The sequence below is a fragment of the Mizuhopecten yessoensis genome, unplaced genomic scaffold, assembly GCF_002113885.1.
Source record: "Mizuhopecten yessoensis strain PY_sf001 unplaced genomic scaffold, ASM211388v2 scaffold8071, whole genome shotgun sequence".
In the NCBI taxonomy this organism is placed as follows: Eukaryota; Metazoa; Mollusca; class Bivalvia; order Pectinida; family Pectinidae; genus Mizuhopecten; species Mizuhopecten yessoensis.
The window spans coordinates 690,396-714,786 of record NW_018407364.1 but is presented as its reverse complement, the minus strand read 5'-3'; the positions used below and the strand labels follow the sequence as shown (position 1 = coordinate 714,786).

At 35.5% G+C, this 24,391-nt stretch overlaps 1 protein-coding gene across 4 annotated transcripts; it reads left to right on the top strand.

Annotated features, from left to right (window-relative positions):
• The first annotated feature begins 143 nt into the window (after positions 1–143).
• LOC110454839 (glutathione S-transferase C-terminal domain-containing protein-like) lies at positions 144–22,584 on the top strand. Of its 4 annotated transcripts, none has more exons than XM_021504576.1 (14): positions 144–283; positions 2,795–3,231; positions 8,274–8,309; positions 9,742–9,812; positions 11,118–11,646; positions 12,900–13,135; positions 13,631–13,697; positions 14,448–14,544; positions 16,365–16,477; positions 17,325–17,369; positions 18,425–18,514; positions 18,910–19,116; positions 20,690–20,753; positions 21,852–22,584. In XM_021504576.1, the coding sequence occupies exons 2-14, from the start codon at positions 2,869–2,871 to the stop codon at positions 22,007–22,009; spliced, it is 2,076 nt and encodes a 691-aa protein (XP_021360251.1). In that variant the 5' UTR covers positions 144–283; positions 2,795–2,868; the 3' UTR covers positions 22,010–22,584. The 4 variants fall into 4 exon arrangements, with proteins under 4 accessions (XP_021360251.1, XP_021360250.1, XP_021360248.1 ...); XM_021504575.1 differs by having other exon boundaries at positions 144–353; XM_021504573.1 differs by having other exon boundaries at positions 144–366.
• The last annotated feature ends 1,807 nt before the right edge of the window (positions 22,585–24,391 follow it).

Sequence of the window (24,391 nt, the reverse complement as noted above, 5' to 3'; positions counted from 1 at the left end):
GAAAATAATTTGTTATGAAATGTTTTTGACAGTTTATGCATAATTTCGAATGACTGAATCATTAAATACAAATTCAAAAATAGTACTATGTCTTATGCGCGGAAGGCTTAATTTAACATTTTCAATACGTCGGCTGACGCATGCGTAATGTCGACGTGACGTCAGGAAACTGGCGACAGTATGACGGAGAAAGTTGACTCAGTAATTTGAGGTTTTATGTATATTTATGTTTAAGTATGCATCGCCAAGCTACACGTGTCCAACAGTTCATCTTGAATTGCTGGTTAGCATTTGCTTTAAGTAGATAATACTGACAAGATGGTGATCGCGGGAGAGCACCACGCGAAGAACACGTAATATCAACAGGTGCCCGAAAATGAAACTTGATTTCGACCATGTGCTTTTGTTGACCTCGTTTAATGAGTCAGTATTACCACCCCCGGGGTTTTGACACACCCATTTGTTTGTCATTTTTTTATTATTACGTATATTATTTAAATGTTTAATTTAGCAAGCGAATAAATAATCAAAAAATATTTGACCACCATGTTTGTAGAATAAATATTCAACTTAATTACCGATTCTCCGTATCTATATAACCGTACATAGTATAACAATACCTTGCAGTTTTAATTATTTTATTTCAAGCAGGCTAGTTCAGATGTATAGAATGATTGGTTAACTGGCTGCATCGAATTGTTGTGTGTACATGCATCTTTTTATATTATAAAATTACAAAATGCCATACATATATTTTAAACTTCATTTTTAAAATCCAAATGATCCACCAAAAGCATTCAAGGTTGTCAATCTAAAGAAAATCAAATTGGCACTAGTACATGTACATATTTTTGGGAAGGTTTTGGATGTTTGAATTATCATTTTCTTTTATAAAAGACTATAACAGATATGATCACAATTAATTCAATCAAGCATAACTGATGAAAGCTGTTGCATTGTCAGTTTTGTATACCGTCTTAAAGCATTGAATTAATTTGTCAAACTTAAACAGTCTAGTTTGTAGATGGGCATGTGTGTTAAATAAATCTTCTAACGTTTATCATATCTATGTTCATTGTGATCACATTTAGTCGCATATAATATACATATGCTGACCAAATCTAAGTCATATATGTAAAAAATAAATATTGAAAGACATGCACTCAACTGCTTATATCACAGGTACGCAGGTGAATATGTACCCCCTTGTCACCCTACCAATCCAGGCACGGCCCAGCTCCACTCCGAACAAGGGCTGACTTTAATGCCCCTGATATAGGGATTCAAAAATTATGAGTTATCATGTTTACCTCCTTTGCAAATTTGATGATGTTAAAAACAAAAGGCTCTACAACACATTAATTAATTTGATTTTGAAAAAAAAAATGACAGCATATCATGATAAATACAAACTCTTTTACTATCATAACATTCTTAATATTATATCCGAAAACCTAATTACATGACTCCTATTTTAAACCAAAGAAAACATTGCGGGGAATTGATCATGATGTGGTCAAAATAACTGCATTTAACGTGATGTTGCAAAGCTTTTGTTTTTGCATGGACCTTCTTCCTAAAAAGGTCATGACCTTTAACTGATGGACTCTCTGAAAATGTGAGTTAAATGATAGATACAGTGTGAAAGTGTTACCCATATGTGGGTTAACTGATGGAAACACTCTGAAAGTGTTACCCATATGTGGGTTAACTGATGGAAACACTGTGAAAGTGTTACCTATATGTGGGTTAACTGATGGAAACACTCTGAAAGTGTTACCCATGTGTGGGTTAACTGATGGAAACACTGAAAGTGTTATCCACATTGGTTAACTGATGGCAACACTCTGAAAGTGTTACCCATATGTGGTAACATTTATTTAACCAACACCTTGCAAGTTCATCCAATGGCTCTGTAGTAAAGAAACATATACATTTGTATTTAGGAGTGGTGGTGTTCCTATTAATTAATTTAATGGATGATGAGTTGTTTTACCACCCTCTATGACCAACAAATAGATCATGATTTTCTATGATTTATCATGATTCGACTATTTGAGATGAGAACCGGACCTGAAACCATTTAAACAAAAATTCTCCTAGGTTTTACCATAAGCTACATTTGAACAACATTTCTACCTGTAATTAGGTACTGTATTCAAAAAGTATATTTTAACCATTTTGAGGAATATTTCTCAATCTATTTCCCTTTCATTTTATGATCAATCAGTGATCCATCACACATTTTGAGGTGATTACCAACACTTATCAGTGTTCTAACTAAGTTCTGTAACATGAAAAAAAAAAAAAATGTGTGTGTTTCAGGTATCCTGACCTACCCTAGATTTTTCCTACCGACCTTAGAAATTTCTATCACCTACTTGTTTATATATCAGTTTAATTATTAACCAGGCAAAGTTCACAGCCACTCATTAAAATGTACTTTCTTCCTGTTCGGGGAGTCTGACATAATTCTAGACAACTTAGTAGCCATTGTAATGTATGGAAATGCATTGTAAAATTTGATATAAAACATTGATATTGATAATGAAAATAGAAAATTATAATTAAAGTAAAATTATTTTGCCAACCCACCTACCATAAAAAAAAATCGGGCATGGTACCTGAAACCCACGGTTGGATGTTCATATGCAATTATGTTGACCTAAAATAACTGGTTCATAGTCAATGAATAGCAGGCTACTTTTTCTGCAATCGGCTTTTTAAAGAGAACACTGCAATGTAGGAGGGAGCCCAATACGTGTTATGTATATACTTTTGACTTGTGTTTCAGGATAAAGTTCTAAAAAGGATGAGGACTATCTTGGTGGATTAGGATTACCAGTTTATCATAAAGGGGACTGAAAGATGGCGAGCACAACAGTTTACCTAGCAGGTGTAAAGCAAGGGGATTCTCATTTACTCCTACCATTGCAGTCGGCAGCCATATTGTTTTTAAGTGAATATTGCATAAGTGACACAGTTGACTTCCATTTGACATTGGTAGATGAAGGAATTGATCAATCTGTTTGTGTGACTGTTAATCAGAGTATTCTTTGCAAATACAGCCATACATTTGTAAATCAGGAGGAAGGTTATCGGAACTGTGCTCTTCCAGTAATTGTGGAGGAGGGAGGAAAGCTGATCAGATCAGGTCTCTGCAGCATTATTCGTCAAATTGTCATCATTGCCCAGAAACGTTCTCCTGCTGAAGATTTTGAATTTTTATTGGTAAGTTTCATTTACCATATATACTAGGGGAAATAAGGGGGCTAAGTTTATTGAGATTTGTTTCATTTCAATATGTCCTTTTCCATTTCTTCACAATAGTTGAAGATGTTTTGTATTATCTGCAGAAGAGTCGTAGGTCAAAGCTCTGATAGTTTTATTTTTAAATATTGAACCATAGAGCTATGTTCAATTCTTATCATGTGAAAATGAAAAATGAAAAATTTGACTGAAGCCTTCTCAGATGATAGGGATTCATAATTGTACTAATTTAATTGTTGTGATGTACTCCCTTTCCACGGGCTATGTGTCGGGGTTAAAAGAGTTTATAACTTGGAAATGGTTGAAATTTCCACTCTATAACGATTGCTGAGTATAAAGAAATGAATACAGATATGCTACCAGGATAAATTTCAGGGTCTGGCCCCACCCATGAAGATTTAGTCCCTGGGTTATTACTTTGAAACAGATGAGTTTATTACCCCATATGATAACCACATGTACAATTTCAGGGCATTACAAGATCAACAAAATTATCATTATAATTAACTCTGGGGTCTTGCCACATCCGGGCCTGCGGATTTGGTTTCTGGGTCACAACTGAGAAACAGCTGAAATCCCAACCCAATAACCATGTATACATTTTTTGAGGATGAAGAGACAAATACATACAAGTTACTAAATTTATTTATAATTATATATATAATATAGTTAAATAATTTGATATTACCAGGTATATAGAGTAACCATGTTGAACAAATGATACAGTGTTTCTGAGCCATGTATTTTAACACAAAACTATTTGTAATATAATACAAACTGAAATATATCAGGCAATATGGAAGGCTGGGTGTGCACCACCTTGTGGATGAGATGAGAAAACTATTTTGATCTTTTGATGAATGATCTTTCTGTCACTTAAAAGGAAATTGCTCCTCTGTAATCTTCAAAGGACAGGTATTATATAGTCTAGTGATTGGTCAGGTTCTTTTACCTGAGAACAATAGATTAGCTAATGGCATGCCTTCAATTTTACTTTGACATATTCCAGCTGGGGTGTAGAGAGCGAAAGTGAGCTTAACCTCTAGAGTATTGAGGATGACAAAACTACTCCATTACATTATACAAAGTGTTTTATGAAAAGTAGGTTTCTACTATAGCCCTGCTCTTAATCATAATGTTACATGTGCACATCTTTTAGCAGTAGTGTTATTTTCGCTTAATTATGACTGTGCCAATTGAAGGCCTTGTATATCTTTTCCATTTACATATTTTGTGGGTGCACCAATTTATCAATGAGCTAATCTGTTACTATTTTATAATGGGCTAGAATTTGGGTGCACTAAAAGTAGTCACTTACCAATAATTGCAAGAGTGTTTGACAATTTGATACCCTTTTAGACTTTGAAGCTCTTTACTCCACACGCGTCGTGGTTGTGTACAAGTAGATGTAAGTTATATGCTAACAATCTAGCATATATATACATGTACATGAACAACTTTTGTTTCAGCTGTTTTTTAATTACCTGTAGCAGGAAGCTGCTTCACACCCAGACAAGTTAGATCTTGAGGTCCTTGTCATTGTTATTAGAAACTGTTAACAGGCTAGTGCGATGTTTTAGAGCATGGTCAACACAGGGTCGGATACAATTTCTTGGTGTACATACTAGTCTGAATCCTGTTACATGGTAGCTAGTCTACTATAGATATTCAGGGGTCGACACTAGCACTATTCCGCTAGTCCTGGACTAGAAGATTTCAGCAAAGACTAATGAATCACCTAACCTAACCGGTCCTTTGGACTTGTGAAAAATATGATTATAAAATCAGAATATTCCTTTTTAGAATTTAGAAAACTACTTAAAATAAGATATATTGCATGATAATTGTCAAAATTTTACTAAAACTTCACCATATTTTTATGGAAGTAGTTATTTTAAATCCCCTACAGTAGATTAATTTTTTAATTTTCGTGCTGTAGATCACGATGTTTCCTTATCAGGAAATCTTGGACTAGTTACATCGACGAAAGGCTAGTAAATAATCTATTCAACTAGTCCTGTGGACTAACAAGTAAAAAAAGTTTGTGTCTAACCCTGGATACATTTGTTCTGCATTTCCACATTGTCAACAATTACCAGTTGCTTGCGATTTATGAGACTATAACGCTTGAAGCCTGATCATGACATCATAATCGTAAGGTTGGAGATAGCTGGCTGATATTACTGACTATTCGTTGTTCTGTCTATTGAAAAATAGTTATAATATTTCTTTTATAGGATTTGAAATAAATATCTGTTTATTATCAAAAATTTACTCAGTGGAGATTATAAATTTATACATTGTTATTATATTGAATGGTTTATTGTCAAAATCAATGGAAAATATAATTTTTTAAGTATTGAACTGTCAAATTCTGTTCCCAGTAATAAATATTCCTCTTGTTCTGAATAAGATTGCAGACAATTACTCATAAAGCACCAACACATATTTAGTTTAAACTTTCTCCTATTCAAGTATTTCAATTATATACATGAGTGAGTTCCCATTGCATATGAGATTTATGAAAGGAGTCTTAAGAATTTTTCAATTTAGTGAGTCTCTGAAATGAAAAATTTGTGATGAGTTTCATAAATTTCCTATGAAATGAAAACGAGTGTAAGATCCTTTTTATCACATAAGCAAGATTTATGGCATTTATTTGTGTAAAACGACAATTTTCATGCAACCTTACAATATGAAAAGCTGTCATTTTCACTCTAGTGCGTAACTCTGTGACGTCATGTTCTTGTCCTAGGCCTGACGTCACAATTGAAACAATTGAAACTTACAACCAATCACAGGGCTGATAGGTTATATTACATGGGTTAATACGCAAACAAATATGACATGGGTATATTCACTGGATAACACAGCACATTATTAGCTCACCTGGTCCGAAGGACCAACGTGAGCTTATGCCATACCGTGGCGTCCGTCGTCCGCCCGACGTTCGTTGTCCGTCCGTCAACAATTTCTTTAAACAACTTCTTCTTCTTAAATGCTAATTGGAATTTAACTAAATTTTACTGGAAGCATCCCTAGATAGTGGGGATTCAAAATTGTAAAAATGGTGGGGCTGACCCCCCAGGGGGCTGAGGGGCGGGGCAAAAAGGGGGCAATTTGGCTATATTGCTTTAAGGAGACTCCACCCTTTCGCAATTAGCCATCAGAATTCAATGAAAGTTTCACATGATGGTTATGTCACTATGTAGAGATGATTTTATCAAAATCTAAGCATTCCGATAAACTGGGGATTTATTTGTAAGAAATACTGAAAAATTGATTTTTTGTCAAATTCAACACTTTCACATTTTTTGAGCGTGTGGCATTGTTCAAAAGTATTACAACAATAAAATAATGAAAAGAAACATTGCTAATCAACCCTACAAATATTTTATTTATCCTAAAATATCTACAACATGTTACAAAAAGCGGTTTTTATTGAAACTATATGGATAAAAGTTACTAAATACAAGCCAGAATCAAACAGGACACATAGTTACATACAAAAAGAGTGAAAAGTTGAACCAAATACACACAAAGTCTTTATAATTAATTTATTTTACATTTTACAATTATTTTGATCCTGATAAGAGTTGTCTACCTTGAAAAAAATCGGAACTTTTTGCAGAGGGATAGAATTTATACAATGACACTTATTTGATTTAATATACCAAAAACGAATTTAACTAAATTTTACTGGAAGCATCCCTAGATGGTGGGGATTCAAAATTGTACAAATGGTTAGGCTGACCCCCCGGGCTAAGGGTTGGGGCCAAAAAAAGTTTATTACTTGGAAATGGTTGAGATCCCCACCATATAACCATATATACAATTGCTGAGTATAAAGAGAAGAATGCACATTTGCTTCCAGGATGGCACTAGGTCTGGCCTTAACTTTAAAATGGTTGAGATCCCCACCCCAAAACTATATCTACAAATGCTGGGCATAAAGAGACGAATGCAGTCATTATATTAGAATAGACCCTGGGGTCTGACCGAACCCCTAGGGACCTAGTTTCTTAGTCACAGCTTGGAAACAGTTGAGATCCCCACCCTTTAACCATATATACAATTACTGCGTATAAAGAGAGAATGCACATATTCTTCCAGGATGGCCTTGGGGACTGCCCTATCCTTGGAGATTTAACCCCTGGGTCATAACTTCGAAATGGTTAAGATCCCCACCCCAAAACTATATATACAATTGTTGGGCATAAAGAGACGAGTGCAGTCATGATATTAGAATTGATCCCAGGGTCTGCCCTACCCTTGCTACCCTTGACCTAGTTTCTGAGTCACAGCTTGGAAACAGTTGAGATCCCCACCCCATAACCATACATAAAATTGCTGGGCATGACAAATCTAATACAGATATGCTTTAAGGATTGGCCTTGGGGTCTGGCATATTTCCTTGGATCTCATTTGGAGAATGTTTTGCCATGATTGCTTAGATATTCAGGTGAGCGATACAGGCCCTCTGGGCCTCTTGTATGTGATAAATATACATGTTGTAACAAAACACATGGTACAAAATAGGAAATAGAACAATTAGAACAAAAAAGAAATAGCACATATTTATGAACATATCTGCAGTTGTGCTCAGAATTATAGGATTACCTGTGTAACCTTGAATAGAATTCAGTGTAATGCTTATATAACAGAATTCAGTCTCCTAAAACCTGTTATTTCATAGCACATATTCCTTTTCAATAATCAGATTATTTTATCACTTTAGATTTGTCGTTTTAGCATATGTCATGTCTGAAACAAATGAAATTGCTACTGTATTTATAAATCTGAATGTTTTATATCGCATACTATGGAATTACCCTATTTAGAGCCGGAAGTTTAGTCGAAGTTATGTAATACCATCATACTGTTCCTATAGTATATACTGTAAACAGCTAGGATTCAAATACTAAATCAGATCGTTATTCACATATACTGCACTTTTTTTCTCCAGAGATGAAATGGTTATGTGATGTTTGTATTTTACACAGGGATTCCGTGGTGGAAGTTTAAAGGCCTGTGCTGAGGTAAGTTAGAATGATTTGAACAAGTTCAGTCCATTTATTATTTGTCATTTAACTCTGTAACAGAACAAGGTAAGGAATTACTGAATTGATTTATGGACCTACCAGCATCGCCTCATCATACTTTTTTTTTTTTGAGGCTTCAAGATACTTTTTGTCCTAATTTATAAAAAACAGTAATATTACATCACTAAAATTGTAAATATATTGTACTCATATTCATATGGGAAGATAGCAGTATCTGTCCATTTAAAGACATTTGAAGTACTTCTCGCTGGCTATAAGCCACCTTACACATACTTCCTCAAGGCAGTTTGTTACCTTACACATATTACCAGAATTGGGTAATAATTGAAAATGAATATGGTATTATCTCATATTATCTGATATCATTGAATGCAATATTTGAATATTTTGAATGTGCCGTATAACTGATTCCAAATTAGCATTTGTAATAGACTTTTCACAGGTTTCTTTTCATGGAACTCTCTCACTAAAAGAACAACAACTTTGGTTTGAATTAATAATGTTAACGACCCCATCATTATACTCACCCCCTACCCTTTTTCTGGGCCAAGCATCCCATCACATAATTTCATTCCATTTACTTGAAACACGTCTTTTATGGCTCTCTTTAAATAATTTTGTAAAGATCTGCAACAGTGCTGAATGATGCTGCAGAAGTTAATTGCTTTGCATCCATGTATGGGCAATTGGTCAAATACAGTGTTTGTTTAGTAGCATACTGTAAATAGCTGTATTTACATCACACAAAATTCTGACCATCTTTCATGTTGAACTCATTCACCCCTGAAGACACATTTGAACTCTTCTGATTCAAAAGTTGGAACAGTTCATTATGAAATTTCAGGGGTGAATGAGTTAAGACAAGTTCACAGCCTGTCATTGTTTCATTTGCCTGTGTACTGTTAACTATATATAGAAATAATGTAATTCCGCATTTAACAGTATAGTATATACAATGTATATCCCTACCTCAATTTGATCTACTATCCTTACAATATCTCCTCAAACTTGTATATGGATTTGGTTCATATACATCAATCTAGATCAATTTTTATATATGGCCAATGCAATAATTATAAATCATAATTAGGTGTTTTCATAAATGCGTCATGCTCTTGCTTAAAATAATTTATGTATGACTGATGGAAAAGATGAGCTACAGTTAACACATGGTAAACGTGCTGCAAGGCGCAACCCTACTTTGAACTGTAAATTTGTAAAGAATGCATAATATAAACTTGTGAATTGATATTTGAAAATCACCAACACTGTGTGTTTGAAACAGAGAATCTAGAATCCATAAGGTGTTAGTTACTGTCCAGGGCAGAGTCTAGGTCTTGTTGTTAACAATCTCTGGGATTTAGATTTTTCTCCATTCGCCACACTTGACTTATTAATGATTGTTTAGGTTTCAGGATGGACCAAGCTATGTGAAGTGGACTTCCCAAACAGTGTCAGTGAATTGATTCAACAAATCAGGTATATCACCCACATTTGTTTAACTCATTCAACCCTGAAGACACATTTTAACTCCTCCTGTTCAAAGGTTGGAATAGTTCATTATGACATTTTAGGGGTGAATGAGTTTTGAAAGCACATTCAGTGATCATGTTCTTAAAACCATGCTAGGGATCCGATATAGTTCATGAATGAAGGTTAAGGTCAACCATTCCTTCAAGTGAGGGTAAAGTTCCATTGTGAAGGTCAGGTCAACAATACATTACATTGAGTGTGAGAGCCTTATTTGAAGGTCAAGGTCAACAATGATTAACAGTGCGACTGAGAGTCTAGTTTGAGGGTCAAGGTGAGCAATACATTACATTACAGTGAAGGGGAGAGCCTTGAGTGAAGATCTGTCAAAAATCATCACAGTACGGGTGAGAGTTTTGTTTGTGGGTCAGTATCAGCAATACATTAAGTGTGGGTGAATCTTGATTGAAGGTCAAGGTCAGTAGTATTTTACATTTAAGATGAGAGCCTTTTGTGAAGGTAAAGGTCAACAAGACATTACAGTGAGGGTGAGAGTCTTGTATGAAAGTCAAGGTCAACAAGACATTACACAGAGACAAGAGTCTTGTATGAAGGTCAAGGCCAGTAGTATTTTAAAGTTAGGGTAAGAGTCTTGTGTCAAGGTAAAGGTCAGCAAGACATTACAGTGATGGTGAGAATCTTGTATGAAAGTCAAGGTCAGCAATATATACGGTTAGGGTGAGAGTCTTGTGTCAAGGTAAGGTCAACAAGACATTACACTGAGACGAGAGTCTTGTATCAAGGTCAACAAGACATTACTGTTAGGGTGAGAGTCTTGTGTCAAGGTAAAGGTTAACAAGACATTACAGTGGGGATGAGAGTCTTGTGTAAAGGTAAAAGTTAACAAGACATTACTGTTAGGTTGAGAGTCTTGTGTCAACGTAAAGGTCAACAAGACATTACTGTTAGGGTGAGAGTCTTGTGTCAAGGTAAAGGTTAACAAGACATTACAGTGAGGGTGAGAGTCTTGTGTCAAGGTAAAGGTCATCAAGACATAACTGTTAGGGTGAGAGTCTTGTGTATAAGGTCAAGGTAAATAATATATTACTGTTAGGGTGAGAGTCTTATGCTAAGGTCAAGGTCAGCAATGCATTACAGTGAAATTGGTGTGAAGGTCAAAGTCAACCATACATTTCTATGAGGATGAGGGACTTGTGTAAAGGTCCTAGTCGCCAATACATTACAGTGAGAGTGAGTCTTGTATGCAAATAGAGTTGTACACAAACAATCATTGGGATTATTCTTACATTTCAGAGAGATTAAAAATGCTGATAGGGAAGGCACCGAACAGATTGAAATACCAGAAAATGTGATGAAACTAGAATTGCATTTGCAGACTCCTGCCAAACTTCACACTGAGAACAAACATAAAAAGTGTTTATTATCACAAGTGATCCAAGAAGCAGAGCAGATTGACAGTATTTCTAAACTTTCACAGTTTAAATTACAACATGATTTTCCATCGACACATTGTGTTACTAGAATCAGTTTGAAATCTAATGACCATATTGAGTCAGCGGAACCTGGAAGCAAGTCAAATTCCTGTGAGAATGGCAAATCTGTTGAAAATCAGAAAATTGAAAATATAATTAGCTCGCAACTAAAGCAAAATAATCAGCCAAACAGTTGCAATGATGAGAAATCTTTCCAAAGTGTTGAGGAACTTACAAGCTTTTTGAAGACATTGACACTGCATGACGTTGATCTGGTTCATTTATATGCTGAAGGAAAATCAATCACAGTGGCTGACCTGATCCTTTTCCCGTTTGTGTACCATTTATTGGTATGTTTTTTTTGGTTTTTTTTTAAATAAATATATGTTTGTAATTAATTGTATGTGTATATAATATACTCATAGCGGTCAAACCTCCCTCATTTTGACCATAATTTCCCAATCTCTCTTGAAACTCCCTCATTCAGGTCCAAACTCATACAAACTCAAAATCTACATTCTGTGGTCAAATGATCTCCTAGTAACTGCAAGGTGTGTAATGATCATAACAGGTGTGTCTGAATCAAATGAATGTTTTTTTGAAGTTATTTTGATGCATAAAAAGGGAAAGATAAATTGAGGGCAGTATTTTCAGTCATTGGGGGTTTCAGAGGTTGACTCCTATGTATACTGTACAGATGAAAATTTCACCATACGCCAACCAATTACCAAACCTAGCCCTACTTGAACAATTTTAAATGCTCATATCTACGTCAGTATAAATCTTAAATGAAAAGTTGAAGGAATTTTATAGAAATTAACAAAGAGTTTTCTTTTTGTCAGTATTGTTCTCATATCTAAAGGCCTAACAGTGGTAAAGTCAACCCCTGCCTTCTCCTAGTCAACAACACAGGGGCATGGATCGCTTTACTTGTAATATTAAAAAATTGGAGTCTCCTATACTAAAATATGCAAGTAAAGCGTACCATGCCCCTGTGGTCAACAACTCATTTCCATTCTTACCAACCTTGGTATACCATAGGGCTAGAAATTAATATTGAATACGACTTGTCAGTTGGGGCACGGAATTAGATTAGCTATCTAAGTCTGTGGTTGGGGTTAGTAGTTTTTCAATTTTTACTAGTCTATGTGCAAAGTTCATACTCCACTAACCCAATATTATTTGATAAGTAATATCAAGGTTTGACTTGTAGTATTAAGAACCAGTAGTCGAGCTGGAAATGTCACTAGTCTCAGACTAGCTAGCTTATAATTATTGTCTAGCCCTGATTCATATTCCAGTAACACATGTATGTGCTATATGATGGATTGATGGTGATGGAAGATATTTATTGTCTGAGAATTAGGACTTATTAGTACCCTTAATTCATTAAAGAAGGCAATTAAACCTGGGCATCGATTCAACAGATTTTCACATGTTCTTAGTGACATGTTACGTTGTTACATAAGGATTAACATTTTATTCCTTGTTGAAAATTTAAGGTGAAGTATGCGTTTCTTTGCAATTCTGAGTGAAACTGTCATGATTTCAATATTTCCGTGCAATTTCCCTTTTAAAACAAATAATGCTTTCCTGTTTTTAGGAGGTTTTGTCCTTTAATCTTCAATACCTCAATGGGCATGTGCCTCGAGTCATCTCCTGGGTCCGACACATGAGCACTTTGCCACGGATACAGGAATGTGCAAGGAATTGTGGGTACAACATGGCCGTTTTAGACTCCTCTGATGTTACAGCCGATTCTGGACAAGAGGAATTGAGTTTATGTTTTGTTACTCCTTCCCCAGAGCAAGAAAAACAGGAGGATGACTTGGAACTTAGGTAATTCAAGAGTTATGTAAAAATGTACTTTATTTCTTTTGAATATAACACAATTGCTAATTATTTAAAATAAAAATTCTTTCCTTAAAAAACACCACTGTAAATCCAGAAGTTATCCAGGAAGTACTTACAAGGAAGGATATATTAAGAACTTTGCATTGAATAAATTGAATTTCTGCTGTCAATTCTTCTGTAAGTACCCGTAAAAACTTAGGTGAAAACAGGAAGTTCTCCAGAGATCTCTATAGGAAGATTGGGCGAAAAACAGGAAGTCCTCATGAGATCTCTATAGGAAGATTGGGCGAAAAACAGGAAGTCCTCCAGAGATCTCTATAGGAAGATTGGGTGAAAAACAGGAAGTCCTCCAGAGATCTCTATAGGAAGATTGGGCGAATAGGGATTTTTTTAAAAGTCAGTATTTGTTACCAGTTAAGATTGTACTTCGTTTTACATTTCTGTCAAGTTTTTACTAGGATTTTTTTTTTTTTATGACAGTCGCAGATGTAGATCCAAGTCCCGGCCCATCAAACCAGAAGTAGCAAGTGCATTGGAAAAGGTCAAGGTAGGACAGAAAGTATCCCTCCCAGACTGCCGAAATATTAACTACCTTAGTGAAAAATTTCCACCGACAACCCATTCTGTGTAGACAGCACTTAATTATATATTGAGATTGAATTCAACATGCAACAAAAAAGGTTGTCTATAGAAAATCCTAGTTTTTACTTTATGCACAAATGTTGTATGCATTAAATGTGTCGCAACGTTTCAAGACCGACTGGTCCCTTTGTCAAGCTAATGACTGGTTGAGCAATTTGTATTGTTGATAGTGTTTATACCCCCCTTGTCGATAAGGGAAACTTCTCAGGTTGAGTGACATATGAAATATACAATTCATCACATCGTTGTACGGGTAAACAGTACAAATAGCTCACTCAGTCATAGGTTGAGAAAGGGACCAGTCAGTCTTGAAACGATGGGACATGATTTATGTGTACTTTGTTTGTGTAAAGAGTAACACTTGGATATTACATCTTCCAAAACTGATGAATCTTATTGGAGGTTGTCCATAGAGTTTTGTGATAATAAAACAACAGGACTGTATTTAGTAAGAGACCAGAGGGCCAAACTGTTTTGGTCTGAATGTTTTCATTAGATATCCAGTCTGGTATGTATGCATAAATAATTTGTGTCTTGTATGTTGTCATTCCTAGATTGCATCAATTTGATATGTAAACAGTTTATGATCGATTAATCTATTCATTGTCAATTTTTTGTAATTGGAAAATATTTAAGCATTATTTTTTTCGACTAGGAGAGCGACATCAGTGTGGAGCTAGGACAACACCCCTGTGGAATGGCGGTGGAGCTGGTGTGGGACAATATTCCTGAGGGGGTACACCCTGGTGCTGGTTAGTGTGTTACTGAATAATAAGTCCTGAGAGGGTACACCCTGATGATGGTTAGTGTGTTACTGTATAATAAGTCTTGAGGGGGTACACCCTGATGATGGTTAGTGTGTTACTGTATAATAAGTCCTGAGGGGGAACATCCTGGTGCTGGTTAGTGTGTTACTGTATAATAAGTCCTGAGGGGGTACACACTGGTGCTGGTTAGTGTGTTACTGTATTATAAGTCCTGAGGGGTTACACACTGGTGCTTGCTATGTGTGTTACTGTATAATAAGTCCTGAGGGGGTACACACTGATGATGGTTAGTGTGTTACTGTATAATAAGTCCTGAGGGGGTACACACTGGTGCTGGTTAGTGTGTTACTGTATAATAAGTCCTGAGGGGGTACACCCTGATGATGGTTAGTGTGTTACTGTATGATAAGTCTTGAGGGGGTACACACTGGTGCTGGTTAGTGTATAACTGTATAATAAGTCATGAGGGTAGAATAGAAGTAAACATCTGACGAAAGAGACATATTTTATATCATTATACTTTCATTGTTACTTTAGTAAACTCTACCTTGCATTGATCTGAGTGAGTCCATTAGGGCCCATAGTGGTGAAAGGGTTGAAAAAAAATTAGGAATAAATGTGGTCTTTTAGCAGGACATAGATATGATGAAGGCTAAATTTAGTTTCACAGCTCCAAGTTCATTATACATATACATACCTTGTATCTGCATGGGAATGTACTGGAATGAAGCTGATTGTAATTTAAGCTGTATATAACAAATTTTAATCTCACCTGGCCAAAGAAGCAAAGACTGGTGATTTTATGTGACGATGCTGGGTCTATTGTCAGCCCCTCTGTCCACATCAGATAATTACAAAGCACCAGCCTAATTCAGATTCAAAGTTCAAAGCAGGGTATGTCATGTGAAATAACATTTCCTTTTAATGACAAAAATAATTTAAGGGAACAAAACAAAATTTGTTAGAAAATGTTGTATTCTTTTCAAAATCTGGTACAGTGATGTCCGAGCCCTGTGATTTGTACCTGAAGCTTGACAAGTATTACGCTTGTTTAATGAACTCACTGTTCCAGACTTGTCAGATAGTATGATTTCTGTGATATATTCTTTATTCTTCATTCCAGACTAACCAATTCTTCATTCCAGACTTACCAATTCTTCATTCCAGACTTACCAATTTTTCATTCCAGACTTACCAATTCTTCATTCCAGCTTTACTAATTCTTCATTCCAGACTTACCAATTCTTCATTCCAGACTAACCAATTCCAGACTTACCAATTCTTCATTCCAGACTTACCAATTCTTTATGCCAGACTTACCGATTCTTCATTCCAGACTTACCAATTCTTCATTCCCAGACTTACCAATTCTTCATTCCAATTCTTCATTCCAGACTTACCAATTCTTCATTCCAGACTTACCAATTCTTTATTCCAGACTTACCGATTCTTCATTCCAGACTTACCAATTCTTCATTCCAGACTAACCAATTCCAGACTTACCAATTCTTCATTCCAGACTTACCAATTCTTCATTCCAGACTTACCAATTCTTTATTCCAGACTTACCAATTCTTCATTCCAGACTTACCAATTCTTCATTCCAGACTTACCAATTCTTTATTCCAGACTTACCAATTCTTTATTCCAGACTTACCAATTCTTCATTCCAGACTTACCAATTCTTTATTCCAGACTTACCAATTCTTTACTCCAGACTTACCAATTCTTTATTCCAGACTTACCAATTCTTCATTTCAGACTTACCAATTCTTTATTCCAGACTTACCAATTCTTTATTCCAGACTTACCAAAGAAGCGCCTAATGAGGAAATGTCAACAATTGGAGAATCTGGTGACCGCTGTCCAAGCTATGGCAAAACCAGGGGACATCATTGTTGACTTCTGTAGTGGAGGGGTCAGTAAGACTTGTCACATGACTACATTCTAAAAACTGATTGGTTAATATAATACTTTATACCAGGAAACCTTTGTCCTTCGCCCAATAAAATCAATTTTCACCCACTGTTAATTTCATGTAAATGTTAAAGGAAGAGACATGCTGAACTGTAAAAAATTTAATTCTCGTATGTGGAAGTGTTTGTGTGACATGTGATTCCTCAAACTGATCATCTTGTGGAAGCTTTAAAATTGGCAGCGGTTCTGAATGGATATGTCGCCCTTGTAAAAATACTAGTCGCTTCCTACCGACATTTGGTAGGGAGAAATTCTCTTTAGCTCATTTGGTATAGTGTAAGACAAGTAAGCCAGAGGTCTTAGTTCGACTCGGGGCGTAGGCATTAAAAAAATAATAACCTCTGTTACGTTTGTGCCCACGTAGGAACCCGGGTAATTTTGACAAATATACTCTGCGATGCTTTCACAAGAATCACTATGACCCCTGGAAAACACGGAACAAGTTCTTTCCTGGCGGGGGAGTTCATGTATGTAGCCCTGGTAAAGTACTAGCCACTTTCTTTAGCTCATTTGTAGGTTGTAACACTAGTAAGCCAGAGGTCCTGGGTTTGACTCCTAGCGAAGGCATTGAAAAAATAATGTCCCCTGTTACATATATAGTCTATAATTGAGTTATAATTGGATATTTTTGCATTTATTTCCTCCACACAGAAAACACAAACATTTCCACATGGCGATAATTTCCAGAGTTCCAGTTAATAGGATGTTCAGTTCCTACGCTACAGTTTGTATGTCAGTTGCATATGTTGAACTTCAGGATTAGCAAATTTCTTGTCTGTTTATGACAGGGCCACCTTGGATTAGTCATAGCCTATCTGATGCCAGATTGTCAGGTGAGTCATATTTTATCACATGATTGCCTGTTTAACCCTTTCACCACAGTAGACCATCATGGACTCATCCAGATGAATGTATGGTAGAGTCTACTCAAGTTACCTAGGAGAGAAAGGGTTAATTAAATAACTTTGTATATTAACTTCTCTGTGTCTGACATCATTTTCATGGTAAACAATGTTAAACACATTTCTGTCTTGTCCGGGATATAAGATTATATCATGGGAAAAAAGTCTCCTAAATATTATCCATTAAAATACTAGAAAATAGGGAAGGTAGATTTGTAATTAAAATCTTGTTCAGTTCACTTGTATATGATGAAAACATGGAATTGAATCTGTAAAAACTTGTCTAAACTTTGAGGAAGAGGGTCTCTGAAACCTATGTCTCCTATATAATGGTGGGATTCTAGATGTTTTGATACCTGGTAGTTTTGATTCTTTTTTTGTAAAGACAGAAATCGCTGAAGAATATTAATATACATAACCAGCACACTCATTTGAAAGATTAGTCAGCGGGCCGAAAATCTTACAAAATATGAAAACAAATTTTGGGAAGTACCAAAACGTTTTTTACAAGTTCTTAAACAACTGACTCCTAAAACGTCTGTACCCTTAAGCTTTATGTCAGAAAATGGAGGTAATCTCTTAAATCTGCCAACTTTATACTAGCCTATTGGGAAGAGAGACTCTAAAATGTTGTTCTTTATAAATTAGGCTTGGGAGAGGAAGTCTCTAAAATCTCATCCAGTATACTTTACTATGGAGACAAAGAGTCTTTTAAATTTTGTTTAGTTTATGAATACCATTGGGAAGGAAAATGTTGTTCATTATATTAGGTTATGGGAGAGGCAGTCTCTAATATCTCATCCAGTATACTTTACTATAGAGACAAAAGTCTCTGAAATCTTGTTAAGTTTACGAATACCATTGGGAAGGGTGACCTTAATTCTATATCCACTTGTCAATGGTAAGAATGGAGAAATACTGAAGACACTAACAGTATATTCTTTTTATCCATTAACATGTATAACACTAGTTTTCATTATCTGTAGATATATTTGGTCGAGAATAATGAGTCATCCTTAATGCGTGCCAAGAGTCGTGTGGACAAGGCCAGACTCACCAATGTTACCCTCTTCCAGGTGAGACTGAAAAATGCCTTGTTAGTGTGTGAGAGTGTTGAATCATTCACCCCTAAAGTTTCATTTGAACCCTGCCAAATCAAAGACTGGGCAAGTCCAGTTTAAGGGGTTTAAGTTAGGGGTGAATGAGTTAATGAGTGTGTGATCAGCTTTAACTTCATGTATTTGTCAGCTTTTCCTGCAGACAACTTCTTAAAAGTATTTGATAACGGATTTAAACACACGCTGGAACACATACAGCATATTTATTCATAGGGGTGTTTTCTACCTGATACTCAGTATTTATTTCCATTTTGTTACACAGTTTAGTACTATCAAAGATTATTGAAAGGAATTTGTATTTTCAGTTGGACATTCAAATTTTCAAAATTAAATTGATTGAAATGTTTTCTCAGTGTAACCAGGATTATTTCCGCGGGAGGTTTGACGTGGGGACCTGTCTGCATGCTTGTGGCTCAGCTACAGACATGGTTCTACACCAGTGTCTTCAGAACAATGCAAACTTTGTTATCTGCCCTTGTTGCTATGGTGGCATCCAAAACACACACTTGATGTCGTATCCCAGGAGTCAACGTTTCAAGACAGCCAACATTCCATCCAAGGTATACGTAGTTATTAGTATTAACCAGTTTCTAAGTAAATGAACGTTGTATGACACTTTTTTTTTTAAGATCTGTACCATGGGCGGATTGGTCGAGTGGTTAACACTCCGGCCTTCCAAGCAGGCGGCCGGGGTTCGATCCCCGAAGTCGCTATACGCATGGAATATTAGAGAAAGTGTTTTTCTCCTGCCCACACAACTCCAACAACCCAGGTGGAGTATAAAATGGTCTGGGGTGGGTGTTGCGGTATCTGTGCTGTAGCATTCAAGTGAGGTGGCACTATAAATGATACTGTTGGAAGCACGGTCCCACTACAAACAGAACACAAAACATCCCCAGCACACACACAGGCATACACACATACGGAGATATTAGCCAGGTGGCATAGGACTAGTAGTTAGCACCTGATAAGGCAGCTCCTGCGAATTCCTCAATATTGAATTGAGTTATATATATATGCTTATTGTATTGACTGTATAAAATTGTATATCTATGTACTGTGAAGCGCTTTAGAGTGGCTTATGTTAGCTAGATAGGGCGCTATATCAAATGTTGTATATTATTATTATTATTATTATTATCATCATGTAATTGTTTACAACAGTGGTAAAGTTATCATAATTTTTCAGATATTCTTAAGTTGATATTTTGTATGATAACGTAAGTTTGCGATGCCATAAAAATCAAGTCCTATTTTTTACTTGAATATGCCTAAATTGTTCAGTGTGACCCTTTAGATTTCTCCTAATTCCCACATCAGCAGCCCTTTGGATTTTAATTGAAAGTTTTTATTAAATTATCTAAGAATAAAGAGAATGATTATAACAAGTGTTGTGCATCTGCTGTACCAAAAACAATTGTTAGTTAAAGCATAGTTCTCTTCCATTTCATCAGGGCGTATGTTAGGTGTCTTCAGTGAAAAGTTTTTGACCTTAGTTAACATCTATTAGGAAGGGTACATGACCCTCACCTAAAGTTCAAAGGGTTACACATTTTGCTACTGAGGATATGATAATGAAACTTCAAAAATGTTCAAACTGGTACTGGCTGCGGGTAGGTAGTTTTTATCCCCGGGAACTCCGGCTTTCCTCCGCCACCAAAACCTGGCACTTCCTTAGATGTCCATAGCTGTTATAATAGGACGTTAAACACAAACAAACCAAATCAAACATGTTAACAAGGTTAATTACCATCTGGGCCATTTTCAGTTACAATTTGATGCTGAAACTCTTTAAGAAGAATTTGCCTGTCCATTTTACTTGAATGAAACTGGCAATCATATTATGTTTATATATTATATACCATTACTTTGTGTCTGACATGAGTTGCTTCCCTTTTCGTAAAATACCGGTAATAGGTGTGAATGGGTTACTTTCCTTTCATTATCAGCAAGGGTTGATACAAATTGGTTTTTGCTCATTTCAATTGATCATGGTTTGGTTGTTCACTTATTGACAATTAAGGAAATAAATCTTTTAAGTGAATGATCTGAACAAACCAGGTTCACCAGTCTCGGGTTCTATTATCTCAGGTACTCAACACAACTTTTAAACAAATGTTTGCTTCTTTACAGGATTTTATTGTGTTGGGTCATGCTGCAGATCAGACAGAATTTAACAGAGATCTCGAAGAACAAGGTATGTTAATAGTCGTAGATCTTACGAAGCAAACAATGTGTACTGTCCAAGATTTTGAGGAGTAACGGATGTTAACACACTAGATTATTTATTATGGCAAATGTTAAACTATGTGATGACAAGAAGGTGTATTTCATTTTGACTGGAAATTGTTACACTTGTGTTCCCTGAAGCTGAGGAAATATGAAACACTCGACTGCCATGCAATCCTATTATATCCACCAAAAAACTGTGTTACTTGTTAATAAGGGCCCCACATTGGAGATACTGGTGCCCTATAGTAATCACACTGTTCCTCTGTCTGTCCAAGATTATCTTTGATTCTGAAAGAATGAACTTTATGAAATTTGACATGTAGATACACTGAAATGTAGATGTGCAACAGGGATTTAAAAAGTTGTTAAGGTCAAGGTCACTGCTACTAAAAAAGGACCATGTGGGGTACAGTCCTTATCTCGGAATCCAAAAGTTTTTGAAATTTGACATGGTGATAATGTGGTCAAGGTTACTGTTACTAAAAATAGACGGGTCCTTGCTGACCTGTCAGTGTTTAGTGTTCAAGTCTTTTCCAAATTTACTCTTTGGAATAAAAAGCAAAGCATGAAGTCATGTTTGTTTTTGTTTTTGAACAAACAACAAGAAATGTTTCCCCGGACAGATATACACAGGCTGTGATAAAGGTTACATCACATTGATTAATCCATCAACAATGTAAATGTTGTTATTTCATCAAACTTATTGTAGCCGTGATTATCAGCTGGTCAATATTATCAGTCATAACCAAAGTTGTCTTCATGCCATAAATATGTCACCACGCATGTGTCAAATTGAAAATTCAATGCCAACTGTATAATTGAAAAAAAAAGTAAATAAAAAATTACTGTATTTTGAATAATTTTCAAAACTAACATCTTTATAGGCTCAGTGTATAATATTCACAAGTTTGAAATGTCTTTGTCTGTGGACTTAATCACAGTATACAAGATTCCTATGTTAGAGCTTATTCATATTTGTGAACTAAATACTGATCTATTTATAGTAAAATATCATTTAAAGGGATATAACTGTAATATTTCAAATTCTTTTTTGTTTGTTTAGGTAAATACTGTATGAACCTTGTGGATACAGACCGTGCATCACTAGCCAGAGAGAGTGGATATACCGTGGATTTGTGTTCTCTAATTCCTCCTTCATGTACACCCAAAAATAATATCCTCATCGGACGTCCTAATGTTTGTACTGCAGTCAAGTCCTAACACACCATCTTCATAGGACATACTCAAAGGACAATCTAATGAATCATCAATATAGGACATCTGAATGTGACATCTTCATAGGATACCCTAATATGACATCTTTGTAGTACACCCTGCAGTGGCACCTTTAAAGGACATTGTAATGTGGCATCTTCATAGGCCGTCCTAATGTGGCATCTTCAAATGGACATTCCTAATGTGGTATCTTAAAGGATGTCTTCATGTGGCATCTTTAGAAACATCATATATCTTTATATGCTGTTATAGTAAAACATTGCGTGATATCTTTTTTGTGTGTACTTGTCGCATGATCAGAGTAAGTTACCTTCATATGGCGTCCTAAAGTGACATTTTCATAGGAGCAGCTAGTGTGGCCCCTTCAGTGGACATGCTAAGATCAAGAACAAAATCCTTATCTAGGGGCTAGGAGATTCAGTCGCCTCAATCTACTCACGGAAAAGGTATTTGTGGAGATAGAGCAAAAACAACTTTCTTATCACCGGTCAGTTCCATTGAAATATTCTAATTTTACTGTGATATGAGACATTGTGTGCTAATAAATGCATGAAATTATTAAATTTTCTTTTTTTTGTATTTTCATTGGGACAAAGATAACAGAAATTTATGTTTGTTCATGTATTAATAATTTATTTCAATAAACGCAATACTTAAACCACATAGGTCATGTTGTCTACTCATTGGTCATTTACAGTACTAGAACTGAAAGCCACAGGTTAATACCCAATACTCCTACTTAGAACAATAGAAAAGGGGAATAACTCCTTAAAAAATAGTTTAAACTAAAAACAAACATGACAATCACTAAACTACCTAAAGTACCAATTAATTCAAGAAGATAAGTAGCAGGGATTTGGACAATAAATCAGAAAAGGAGAAAAATAGAAATAAACTGCAAACCCTCCTGTACCTTGGATACTGATTAGGGCTACATTCGCGTATCCGGGGTGAAACAGTACTTGTGGCGCAGAAATATTCCACGATAAACGAACGCACTTGGACCATTCTATAAGCAGAGCTAAAAATGCAGTTTTGGAGAGAGAAAAAACAGTGTATAAAGAATATCATGCCCTTTTATCCGTCCACTGAATTACATAACGTATCTTAAAAACTACATGTGGCTCGACATTGTTTTAGAAAGAAATAACGCAAACTAGCAATAGTCAGCATTTTAGTTTCGGTCAGGTACTTCTGGACCCCTCAATCTACACATGCCGAATTTCCCCAAGGTCAGCCTCGGTTCAGATTTGTGCCTGTCGTTTTCTTTACAGGTTCAACCGGATACGCGAATGTACCCAGGTGTCTTCATTCATTGCAGGGGGTACTTTCAGGTACAATGTATACTCAAGACCTATATGTATGTCATACAGTTGGAACTCTGTAATCCCAATGCTTGGGTTCACATAGAAAATCTTTAGCAATACATTCTTTTCAAATCATGACTAAAAGTTTGACTTTTGATACAAATTTTTGTATTCCTTTAATATTTCAATGGAGACAACATGACTGGAAATAAGCAAACTGATTCATGAAATGTTAATGCTTTTATATTTGAAATTTGAGGTTGTTTTCAGTTGTACATATTTTGTTGGTAAGATAAACATTACTTAACATCATTGTTAAAAAATAACAAACAAAAAGTATTCTTGTTTCCATTATCATCATTACTATGCTAGCATTATAGCATTGAATGTCATATTTTGTTTTAGTTGAACACATACATGTAGCGAGGGATTTATAATGTCAAGGACAAGTAAATCCTATATCTGTTGTCACTATTTCCTATTTATTGACAAAAAATATATCGCACAATAATTAACATATATGAAACTTAATCAAGAAATTATCAGAAACTGTCAAACAAGAATAATAATACATCATACTTGATAACAAAATTGTTTTTTTTTTTTTTTTTTTTAAAGCACCTACCCAGCCCTAATCATTGAATATAACTTAGGCCTGTAGTTATACATATTAGGACACAAGTGTTTGTAATCATTTTAAGATAAATATTCTGTTAGTGAAACTTTATAGAACTCTTCTAGTCTTCTATTATACTAGATCCAATATTATATTCACCAAAATAGAGAATTACATCAAACCTAGAAGAAGTATGAAAGACATGACATCAGCTGTAGGAGTAAAAACCGACACTGGTGAAGTCTCGTTAAATAATTATAACACATGTATCTAGTCATACATATGTGTGTGGTGTCATCGATGACAACATGTTCCAATGAGCAGCGTTGAAAAGGTGCCAAAGGAAATTTGGTATCTAGACGAATATTTGAAGTAAAATACTGGTAGAGAATTAATGATCAACATGAGAGAAAGGCATATTATGTAGTAGGACGCGTACAAGGC